Consider the following 12240-nt stretch of genomic DNA (forward strand, 5'->3'; position numbering starts at 1 on the left):
TCTTCTTTCCTATCGGCCCCTTTCTAACCGTGGCTAATTTCGAAGTGCAACATTTATTTCAGTCTGTTGTTACCTTATGCAAAGAGCAGAGCCAGAGCCTGCTGCCGGCGGCTTTGATCGTCTTTATCCACCCCTTAGGCTGCTTCACAGAAGAATCTTCATATCATTTCTAATGAGCTTCTCAAACACCTATAAATCCCTCCAGCTGTGCCCTCAGGTGAAGTGCTGCTAACTTCTTAGATCACCTTTGTTTGTAGAGTAATTACATGCAAGTCAAGTCAAACGGAAATCTGACTGTTATTGGATCAAGTATATACTCAAAAAGTTACGTAAACTCTCTTGAATGATAATTATTTAGTTAAAGTGTTTTTCAGGTGAACGTTTCCATTTGTTTCCTGTCTGCACAGTAGCATGTATAAAATAGCTCCCTATCAGCAATTAACTCCCAGAGAGTCAATGTAATTACCAAGCGCTGTTATCATAGCATTACCAATAATAGAGATTAGCAATAATCTCCTACAGTGCCCACATTTGTTGAATCATGGAACTGATCTCCTCAAAATGATACAAGCTTTTATTTTGGGTGTTGCTCTGTTGCTTTTCTGACTCTGGACATGGCAATTAAACCTTCATTTCTAGGCAGTGGTCAGGACAAACCGCGCTGTAACAGCCTGCCAGTGGACAGATATTATATTGTTGAAACAGGCAAATGGAAGCAGAGCTGGGCTGCAGTTGATAGGCCGTTCGCCAGGGGAGAGTTTGCTCTCTCTGCAGGGAGCTGCCAGTCAGTGGTGTGAAAAGAGCTACAGTATTATGGCGCCAGTTGCTTCTGAGATTAGGAAATCAATGGTTTCTTTTCTTTTAAGCCTAATTGCAGTAATCAACAATGTCAGGAAAGGCTAAGTGCAGTGCATGTAGCAGAGTTTCTAGGTTTTTTGGAGGCTTAAACAACTTTCTGACTCATCAAATCATTAGACACAGCATTTAATCATCATTATAGTCTTAGATTTATGTCTCATCTTTTAATTGAGATTGTAAAAGATCTTTTATATAAATATTAGTGAAATGTCTGTCAACTCCCTTGAAGGTCTTTTGACATAGTTGCAGGCATCAAGTAGACATGTGGGGCATCAGGTCCTCTTATGTGACATGTGCCTGAGTTTATCAAAACGCAGGATGAATTCCCTTTGTTAACAGTCTCTCTAAGATACATTGTTCTTATAAAGACTGAGACTTACAGATTCTCAATTTCTGAGGCTGCCAGGATACAGATTAAAGCCCAGTATAAAACCTCTCCTCAGGCCAGAGGCAAGTGATAAAAGACCAAAGTACAGTATGTTCCTGTTATCACCTGAAAAGACTTAAAGACTTTATCCATTTCTCATAGAGTAAAATAACACCTCTAACCTGTGTGGGCAATTTTCGCTGTGACAGAACAATCTTCCATCTGCGGTCACTTTGAGTCAAGCATGAACGTGTGCACGAGTGAGCCCGTTGTGCACACACATAAATCTGTCCCTTCCGTGTTGCAATGGGACGTTCTGCAGCATAATGACGCCTATAAAAGGTTTAGTTTACTCATCCACTTCCCAGCTGAGCCGTCCGCCATTAGAATGCTGAGATGGCTAAAGCTTATCTGGTCTAATGTGACAATCTGCCATGCATGCGGTGCCGTGCCTGGCTTCACACATCCATTTCAGGCACTGCGCCTCGGTGGCCTGTGTTCTCCACCCCCCATCCAGAACATCAATATTTGGACATTTGTACATGGTGGACATAATTCATAAGCCCGGAGACAAACGGATGCACTCGCATGTGCATTTATCGGCACACACGGTCGCGCTAACGCGGACGCAGCACACGTATCCATCCGTGCATTTTCATAGGGGAACGTTCAAAAACCACAGATGAACACGAACATGGCCACATCTGTACATCCATTACATGCACATGCATATCAGGCTCTGCATGAGTACATAACCGCTGTGAATCTTCCTTTTACTGTATGAACGAGTCCGAAGTCTGTCAGGAAGATTTCCATGTGCAAATATCTGTGTGTAGATACAAAGTCTATGTATTTATGACAGCAAGCGTTGCTCCTTAAGCTCTAAATGCCCCACAGCAAACTCTCACTACATTAACTTACTGTACGTAGTAAGTAGCACAAACATGTTCCATTCTGAGGGAACAAGCGCTGGGTGCTTCTGCGCTGACACCATATCACGTTCCGGTAAGCAGTAACCATTGCATCGCTCGCAGGTGGGCCCTCTATTGGTATGCAGGCTTTCACTCGGCACAGATGGCGGCAGAAAGGCGTGGGAGGCCACCACTAAGACAGGTTACTCTCCGCTGTGCCTGTCATGTCCCCAGAAACTCCCACCCAAGCTGAAGTCCTCCAGAGTTACAGAGCTCTAGTCTAGTGTGGGCTAGTGTGTGTAGCCTAATGATGTGCTAACTGTCTGTCTTCCATTGACAGCTGGATGCAGAGGCCAGTGATCTTCTAAAGGAGCTGCAGAATAAACTCAACACGGTACTGGATGAGCTCAGCGGAGTCTTCGGCTCAAGGTGAGCGACAGCCCGTGTGAGGTTGTATTCATGGTTTATCTCTTGTTTTTCCTATGAAACTGTGCCATCAGACACTTAGTTATTGATGGATAAATACGGCGCCTGACTCAAGTACTCGCTGTGCTCTGTGCTTTGCGAACACAGCAAGATGCTAAACATTGCAGCTTAACAAAAGACCCCCCCGGTTCCCAACACCTTTTCACCAAACAAATAGAAGCAGCAGGTGCGAGCGAGCGCCTCTTCACGTTTGGCGCAGCCAAAAATAGGCATTCTGTAGAAAAGGTTTAAGGAACCGCTGTGTTTCCCCCTCACCCAGTTTCAAGCCTGTGATTGAGGACTGCGTGAAGCAGATGAACCAGGAGCTGGTCCAGATGAAGGGTCCGGCCAAAGGGAGCAACGCTGCCATGGACGCCGAGACTGTCCTCCGGCCCCTCATGGACCTTCTAGATAAAAAGTGGGTGTTTGCTGAGTCAAGGTTCAAATTTACCCTTAAACAAGCGTTTTTGTCCAGTAGGCAGCTATTTATCTTATGAGGGTATTTGCATTTCCTCGATATTCTTGAAGGAAACTCAGTGATAATGCTGTTCAGCTGAGCTCTGGGAATCACTTGCAACTATTTGTCAAAGCAACATTGAGGCCAATGGGGTATTACTGGGAATCCTCTTAATGATATGGAAATGCCAAATCCTTCCTCCTGTCTCTGAGACCATGCTGGCACAATAGGGCAGGATTAAAACATAAAGCCGCTGTGTGTATTTCATGAATCACAGGTGTCTGTCTTAACCTATTCATATTATTTATGAAGACAAAACGACTTGGAGCCTTCATCCCGGTTCGCTGTCTTTGAGACGCACATTTCAAACGCTGACCTGACAAGTGCCGTTGTTCTGCCACTTTGCAGTTTGATGTTATTTGCCAAAATTTGTGAGAAGACAGTGCTGAAGCGAGTCCTCAAAGAGCTATGGAAAATCGTGCTGAATACCATCGAGAGAACAGTTGTTCTGCCTCCGCTGAGTGACCAGAGTGTGAGTTTGATCAATTAGGTGTCTCCTTCCCTTTTATGTTACTCTTGTCATCTCCCGGCGTGTCGTCCTCCTCCATCCATCTCCCTCCTCTTGTCCACCTGTCTCATCCTGGTTTCCTCCATCTGTTCAGCGTTTCTCTGTTGCCGTATAACGCAAACTTCTGTAGAGCAAAGGAAACATGGCATCACTAAATGTTCACACAGATATTTTAGTTTAATACTTTGTGGAAAAGACCAGTTAACAGTTTTCACCTCAGTAATATCCCATTTATATATTCTTTAGTTTTGTAACTTCGCAGTTTCTTTTGCTCAGAGAACTTTAGCAGAAACTGTTTCAGTTTTAGATTTGTCCCCTTCATCTTGTTTGTGTCTCTCGCTCCATTATTCTTGTGAAGTCTGCTCTGACATTTTTGAAAAACCTCTGCTTGTCCATCAGCAAGGAGCTCAGATGATCTTCAGTGCTGCCAAGGACTTGGGACAGCTGTCCAAGCTGAAGGTAAGGTTTGGATCAAACCGCGGAGAACACTGCAAAGCCCACCACTTAAACGTGTTCATGCCAAAAAAGGGAAAACTGTGTATTTGTGGATAAATAAATTATGTAATGCAGCAGAGTCACGTAAGCTGCTGTAGGCTTTGGTATTGTGCAGTACAGCTCAGTGCAACACAACCAGGCTGGTGTCTAATTGCTGACGTGACCAGAGGATGTTTAATCCCTTGAGCTGTGTGTAGCGAAGCACTGGAATGGATCAGTGGTTAAACTGTGGTTTTACTAACAACGGCGGTGTGACAGTACCTCAGAGAGGTGTTCCAGCTCTGAGTCATACAGGGGAGGCAAACTCTCTGTGTTTACTTGCTGGCGTATTTGTGTTGGATTTCCTTTGAGGCAACATCTGGGTTCTGTACAGTACATCAGTGCACAGATGGGCGTGTTCTCGTTCCTCCAAAGCATTAAAGCATCTCCTTCCTATTATGACTTTATTACTGTATTAGAGTTATTTTCTTTTTACTCAAGTTCATTGTCTGATCTGTATTGTATGGTAGTGTTATATGACTTGAATGTCTTTCAAAATATTCCCATGCTGACATTGTGAATGTGGTTTGGGCTGTTGTTTTCATTTAACAAGTAACAGGCACAGATTCACACTCGTGCCCTTGACTTTCAGAAAGCCGTGGTTATTTCAGGGCAGCCGAACCTTTGAGGCTCCTTGTCTCCAGATAGACAGAGATTTTGGTACTTGTTTTCTAAAATCTGTAGCTACATTTGCATGTGTTACCTGAAACACAATTGAGAAATAAAGTTTGGCACTGCCAGAATGTTTTACTCAAACATACAACCCACAAAAACCTATTGTTATTAAAGATTAGACAGTTATGAAAATGTTAAATAACTACTGCAATTTAGTGAACAGTAAACGTTCAGGTGTTAATGCCTTGGTTGAGCTGATGTTCTTTACCAATATCCTTAAGGCATGTCCTTAAATTCAAAGTACTTGAATGTGACTTGTGCTGCTGTTTTGGCAGAATGCTTGACTTCATCTGTTATTCCTCCAGGAGCATGTAATTCGAGAGGAAGCCAGAAGTTTGACTCCACGCCAATGTGCAGCCATGGACCTTGTGCTTCCTACCATCAAGGTGAGTTTGTCTTGATTATCCTGTACAGCAAACGTTGGATGGCTGACGACAGCAGAGCTAAAGAAGGCACAGCAGAAGCAGGGATGTGCATGAAAAGAACCCCAGTCCTTGTTTGGTTTGACTTCTCCAAAATGAAATATTCAGCTACCTGGCGCATTAGAAAACATACACTCCATGAGCCAGGTTGCTGTTTAGGTGTAAAATAGCTTCAAGAAGACTAATAAGATCACACGTGTAGGCCAAGGCCCATCTAATTAATATCCAAAATAAGGAAACATGCCCCTCACCCCTCACTGTAATATGCAGCACTGAGACTATTTCAAGCCTGAGCCTCGGATCTACAGGGATAGGAGTTATGGCGAGGCGCCACTGGGAGAAAACTGCATCATAAAGTGCCGAAAAAAGCTAATTGATTCTGCTGTCTCCCAGGAAACTTCCCGCAGGTTGACATCAGTCATGTCACTGGAATTCTTTTCATCAGTATTCCAATGAGAGCAGTCAATTAACATCGATGAGCGGTGCCTTAGGAGGATTGGCCGTCGCCTCGCAAAGTGCTTCATCAAACTGCAGCCACAAGAGTTTAAACCTAGAATAAAAATGTGACAGACGCATCAAAATACAGCACAATATGCTACTGTACAAAGTATATTTGATGTTTAACAGCTAATTTAAATAAATAACGTTAATCCACATCAGAACATACAGTACGTGACTAGCTGCAGGTTGGAGTCCTGTCCTGCTGGTGTGATTGTTGTGGGTAAAAGCCTGATACATATGATATAAATGTGCTGCTTATAGGTTTGCTTGCTTAATAACCATGTTCAACTTACTGTACATTTGGTCATGCTTGCATTTTAGGGATTATCCCACCTAAAATATTTTATCCAGGCTGAACTTTGAACCAAACTAATGGATGGGATAAAGGATAAATGCTCACAGACGAGGTCACACACACACATCAGCTCCACTGGAATGCTTGTTAATGTTGTATAATCTCTAACCTAATGTGCCGTTGATTAAAGGGAGCTATTGCGTCTTTTTCACTTACTTCTGCATTGACGTAAGTAGAATAAATCACATTTTTATCCGGTGATGTGCAGAATTATACAAATATAAACACTCACATCACTAGTTGTTCCTAAGACAAAGTTCCATTCCAGGTAAAACATGAGAAACATTCCATTGAACCAGAGGCAGGGCTGATAATTAGACCAGCAGTGTAGCTCACCAGTACTATTGCTCACACTGTCTGTGTGCTGCTTTGTTTTCCTCCCCTTGATAAGCACCACCCGTGACTCACCCGGTACCAGGCTATGTATAGTTCATGCTAGGCACATGTCAGTCATTATTTTGTGATGAGTCATGAGTCATTGATGAGGCACAGTGCATCACACTGTATCAAGTCAATGCCAAGTACTGACCTGACACCAGTCAAAACATATTTACCAATAGCCTCTCTGCTGGAAGAGTGTCTGCATCTGATGAAGACAGCGTGTGTGGGTTGTGTTACCAGTGTTTTGTAGAGAAGACAACAAAGATGCATAAAGGTACAGAAGCACCAAAAATAAAGGGTTTAGGAATAGAGACCCAGCTGTTAAACCTTTATATATCACTCGTGGTCATCCAAGTCAGCAGCATCTGCTCCACTATCCTGCATCCAGTATGTGAGAGTGGTGACAGTCTGGAAACAGCAAAGCTTTGTCTGTCCTATTAGACTTATCAGCACTAATGTGCATTAACCATGGGAGCATTGGTTACAATCTTAAGTGCGTGGTAATTAGCTAGAGAAGTGCTGTCTCCCTCGTCTCCTACTGCCACTCCCATGCTGCTTCTCAGCACATACTAGACACTCTGATTTTACATTCATTTTGTCATGAACAACTATAAAGTGTCTTTTTCTTTTGCAGCAATATTTCCATGCTGGAGGAAACGGGCTGAAGAAAACATTCCTTGAAAAGAGCCCCGATATGAAGTCCCTCAAATATGCTCTTAGCCTTTACACTCAACCTACAGATGCCTTGATAAAGAAATATATATGCACCCAAACCTCTCAAGGTAAGGACTGATAGTACAAACGCTGCGTTTCACACGCTCGCAGTTCGGGCCGTGTGTTGTCTCACATGAAGACTACCTTCAGGGCAGAAGGAAATTTGCTACGAAGCAAGAAACGGTACAAAAAGATGCTTAGATAGTGGAATCGTCCAGAGAGGTGTGAAAAAGCACAGACTGTGAAAACAAATGTACAACAGCACGTTAGCACTTCGCTCCGGCACCGTGTGCTAAACATACTGTGTCCGGTTACACTCAGTAATAAGCGTTAGCAGCGAGGTGTTTTATGCACAGTCAATTGTGTTGCAGATGTTCACAGTTTAATCCTTAATCTTCAAATCTTCACAATTTCGCATTATTCTGAAATATATTTTTAAATGTTGAACATGGTTCTAATTTGTTTTGACATGAGCAGAGGTGTGCAGGCTTCTCTGACACAGGATTCATGGCCTCACCTTTTGTGTGAACAGGGGACATCATAGTCATTGCACATATCGCCATACTGTACAAGTCATTAGTCTCTTCACTGTTTACATTAAAAAAACTAAGAGGCTTAGTTATCAGAGGCCTCTTTAACAAATACCCTGAAGGGCTGGAATGCTCTCATGCTGCTTCCCCCTTTTCTTTTCTTATTAGAGACACATCAAGATACCATCATGGCAAATTTATAAGAATTATCATATTTTTTTATAGATGTGTCGTGTAAGTCTGCAAATTCCCACTTGCGCTCTGTCTCCTCCTCTCTCTCCATCATCACTGACCCACTTTTATGTGTTGTCTCGCTCATCTGTCTCTATACGGAACTTTTTTTCCCGTCTCGCTCTGTAACAAGGCAGAAACGCCTCCAGGTGTCCGGAGAGATTCGAGAGGGATTTCAGCCCAGAGGGGCATTGAAGCTTTAAAGCTCCCGCTAGCCTCAGTGTGTTCAGCCTTGCAGAACGCTGCACGTGCAGGCGGCAGGAGAGGAGCGGAGCGGAGCGGCCAGTGGGCCCGACCAGCACCGCTGTCAGTGGATGTGGTGCATATGGGCACGGACGCACCGTGCTCCCCGCCGTGCTATTTTAAGACGTGTTTCTCCTCTTCCCTTCCCTCCAAATTCCACCCCCTCCCCCCTCGTGTTGTCTCCTTCCATCTCAGGCTCTAATGTGATGGCGGTGGTGAGGTGGCTGTGAACGGCGTGGGGACGTGCTGATGCTTGATGCAGCGCAGTGGACGGGTTTCATTGAATGTTCCGACACACTTGACCGCGGGTTGGTTTTGGAGCGGGCCACGCGTTGGTTCTGGAGCGGGCGCGTGCGGGTTCTGGAGCGGGCGCGGGTTGGTTTTGGAGCGGGCCACGCGTTGGTTCTGGAGCGGGCACGGGTTGGTTCTGTAGCATGCGCGGGTTGGTTTTGGAGCGGGCCACGCGTTGGTTCTGGAGCGGGCACGGGTTGGTTCTGTAGCATGCACGGGTTGGTTTTGGAGCGGGCACGGGTTGGTTCTGTAGCATGCGCGGGTTGGTTTTGGAGCGGGCCGCGTGCCAATTCTGGAGCGGGCGCGTGCTGGTTCCCGAAGCGGGCGCGTGCTGGTTCTGGAGCGGGCTGAGCTTGTCGAGCCGTTTCAGGCCTCTCGGTGGAGCAGTGCTACCAAACGTCAGCCTGCCGACCCTCCTCGCTGCCACTAGCATGTTCCTTTTCCTCATCTGCCCTTTATTCATCAAGCCACACATGCAGAAGCTGGCAGACTCTCCTCTGACGTCCGTGAGGAAACATACAGACTTTTTTGTTGTTTTATTTCAGGCGTTGTCTGAAGTAAATGTACTGTGGCATTGCTGTGCTAATTTCACACAGTCCAGGGCTTAATTGTGCAGCAGGGAGGTTTTGAGCGTCCCCCGTCCTCTCAGGGCATCGTTACAATAAATCACGCGCTTGTTTCTTTATTACCAGCTATAATGGGCACTGCACGTCTGACACATATTGATTGGCTATTGGATCAGGAAGCCTCTTCATCAGGCACTCAGGCACTTGCCCTGCGGTGTTCAACATCTGTTTGTTTGGACCGGGCGTCACACGCGGCAGCTGGAGTGGACCAGGCTCCCTGCACCGTGTGAATGGGACACGTGCTCAGCTGGTTGAAGTTTCCTGTGCTTGAAACTCGGACCCTGACGTTTCTTCCTTCATAGAGTGTTTCATTTTAGCTCCTCGTGTTGTGAAATCAAGCGTTTCCATTGTATTTGTGTGGAGTTCAGCACAGTTCGATGACGTATACGTCCTCTTATATAAGACTGTTCATTTAGTGCATCCCTTCACACCATCTGCCTCTTTCAGCGTCCTTCAATCCAGGCATTATCTTGTGTTTCTTATTTCCTGCTTGGCCTAAATGTGGAGCAAACCTTCACAGTGCTGGGCTGCCTTTGGGATTAAATCAAGTCTACTCCGCTTGTGTTTTTCCACTGGGTTTTGTTGTTTTTAGCTTTGACACGCATTTATACTGCGCACTGTTTTTAGATTTGGATGTCTTCTACAAAAGAGCTGCACCCACAGTGTTGGATCTCGTCCTTTAATCCTCTCCCTCGCTCTTATTTCTGTTTCCTGAGCTCCCCCATTTCTCTGCCTGTCTTTCTTTCCACCGCCCCTCTCTTCTCTCTGATATTCACTTTGCCTCTTTCCAATTCTCCTGTTGCTGTTTTGGTGTGTGTCCAGGTCAGTCATCAAACGGATCAGTGGGGGAGGTGTCGATGCAAGTGAATCTCATCTCTCACCCTGGCACCGGAGAGCACAAAGTCAGCGTGAAGGGTGAGCTTTTTCTCTGTGCAGAGCTGCTTTTGGTCATTTCTATTCAGATTTCTATTCAGATGTATTCACACCAATAAGATGTATGTTACCATGGAAATAAGATAAATGCATGCATACAAAACATGGTTTCTTAAGTAGCGATTCTCTTTCTGCCTTAGGTCTGTGACTTGACTGACTCTTGTCTGCTCTTCCTTTCGCAGTGATTGCAGTGAACAACCTCATCTGGCAGACCAACGCTATGTTCCGTCCGTTTGTAGAGGTCAACGCTGTGGGACCACACCTGGCTGACAAGAAGCGCAAATTCAGCACCAAGACCAAGAACAACAACTGGTCGCCAAAATACAATGAAACATTCCAGTAGTGAGTAGCCACGGCTTCGTCGCATACTAACAGGAGCAAAGGCCAATCGGCTTTGGTGTCACGATCCTGCTGAATGACAGTCTACAAACGGCGGTTTCCTTCTGTGTCCCTCCCTTGTGTTTCCAGTGTTCTAAGCAACGAACACGGTCCGGAGGCCTACGAGCTGCACGTCTCGGTGAAGGACTACTGCTTTGCCCGCGAGGACCGCATCATCGGCATGACGGTCATCCAGCTGCGGGAGCTGGCGGACAAGGGCAGCTGCTCGGCCTGCTACCCCCTGGTGAGGAGCGTCTCCATGGACGAAACGGGCCTCACCATCATGAGGATACTCTCTCAACGGACCCACGACGAGGTGGCCAAGGAGTTTGTGCGTCTCAAGACGGACACGCGCTCGGCAGAGGAAGTGTCGTAATGCGGCGCGAAGGCGAGCGCTTTGTTGTCTTAAGCCAGAGAGGGGAGCAGAGCAGTGGCAGCAGTCGTCCTTTCAGAATAAAGGTTGGTGAATGAGATTGTCCAAAGAGAAGAGGAATTGGCCCAGATCTGGTGAGGCGAGAAAGTCAGAGAAAGAGAGAGAGTTGTGTTTGTTTGTTTGTTTTTGTGCATGTGCGTAAAACATCTGTTGGAATGTTCATTTTAAAACTACAGTATGTAAAAGTGTTTACTTACCGTATGCTTACTATTAAGTACTATATTCTACGAGTTATGTTAACAAGACATGGGATACCTTTTGTACAACAACATTTAGTCTTTTTGAACAGAGATTTGTTCCAATAAAGTGCCAAACCAGTGAAAAAAGAACAAAACTAACGTAAATGAAATATGGTGAACTTAGTATGTTTCCAATTTGCTAGATTATTTTGTCCGGTGTGAGTCATTTTCTGACCGTGTGGCGTTTCGATTGTTGCTGCGTCTTTTCGGTTTGCACCCCTGTTTTTTGGCTTCACGTTCTTCCACACAGCACTGTTGTGCATGTCCTCTTCTCAGTCACGTCTCTCCCATGATTCCACAGTGACCACCAAGCAGGGTCCTGTCCCTTGCCTTGAAACTGTTTGTATTTTAAGTCGACCTGAAAATAGACCATGTTTTCTTAAATGGCGATGACTGCTACGTAAACCTTCATAGGTGTTTGTAATTTTATAACCATGACAACAATGACGACGGCCTCCAGTGCTAACAGTCTTGGCAGAAAGGATGGAAATGTTCTCTTTTTCTTTGGCTTTGGGTTCCTTTTTTTTCGGCTCTCGGCTTCCAGCCTTTCTGAATGACCACTGTGAACATGAGCTTTGGAAGGCAAGCTTACATGACATTGCTGACAGTTTGATATTGTTTCATATTTTCCGATAACTTTGTTCCTGAGAAACTGCCAAAGTTATATAAAATATTTGTACAAAAGCAATCCATTATATGTATGAAGATATATATGTACATGTGATCTATTACTTTTTCAATGCTTAATATTTGATTGTTGATAGGGTGGTACTAAAATTTTATTTTTTTTATTTCCTGTGAAGCTGGTAACCAATAGAAAAGTTCCACGTTACTTTATATTAGTTATATCAGCTTCTGTCACTGGAATTATTTTTCTTCATGAAGGAAAGAGTCTAACATTTGGTAAATATGCAACATTCCTATGTATTGCACTGATGGCGAATTGTATGTCATGTAAATATATTTAGTGAGATATTGTATAAAAGTCTACTTTTCTTCCGTGTGCATAAAGTATGTGCAAATGTGTTCAAATATCTGGGTCATTCTGAACAACCGTTACTAAATTCAAGTGTAACCATCATATTTAAAATGTCAGCTGGTCTCACAGTGGCTCGCAGTGACAGGTAT

General features: G+C 44.7%; 1 protein-coding gene across 8 annotated transcripts in view; it reads left to right on the plus strand.

Annotated features, from left to right (window-relative positions):
* LOC114852451 (protein unc-13 homolog C-like) overlaps positions 1 to 12138 on the plus strand; it is a 68276-nt gene extending 56138 nt beyond the window's left edge. For all 8 annotated transcript variants that reach the window (XM_055507623.1, XM_029144839.3, XM_029144838.3 and 5 more), the window contains 9 exons: positions 2477 to 2565; positions 2882 to 3019; positions 3467 to 3590; positions 4026 to 4085; positions 5141 to 5221; positions 7129 to 7276; positions 9952 to 10044; positions 10245 to 10404; positions 10531 to 12138. In XM_055507623.1, coding sequence (XP_055363598.1) covers positions 2477 to 2565; positions 2882 to 3019; positions 3467 to 3590; positions 4026 to 4085; positions 5141 to 5221; positions 7129 to 7276; positions 9952 to 10044; positions 10245 to 10404; positions 10531 to 10816 — 1179 coding nt within the window. In that variant the 3' untranslated portion in view covers positions 10817 to 12138. The remainder of the gene's footprint in view (positions 1 to 2476; positions 2566 to 2881; positions 3020 to 3466; positions 3591 to 4025; positions 4086 to 5140; positions 5222 to 7128; positions 7277 to 9951; positions 10045 to 10244; positions 10405 to 10530) is intronic.
* Positions 12139 to 12240: the final 102 nt, after the last annotated feature.

The sequence above is a fragment of the Betta splendens genome, chromosome 3, assembly GCF_900634795.4.
Source record: "Betta splendens chromosome 3, fBetSpl5.4, whole genome shotgun sequence".
Lineage (NCBI taxonomy): Eukaryota > Metazoa > Chordata > Actinopteri > Anabantiformes > Osphronemidae > Betta > Betta splendens.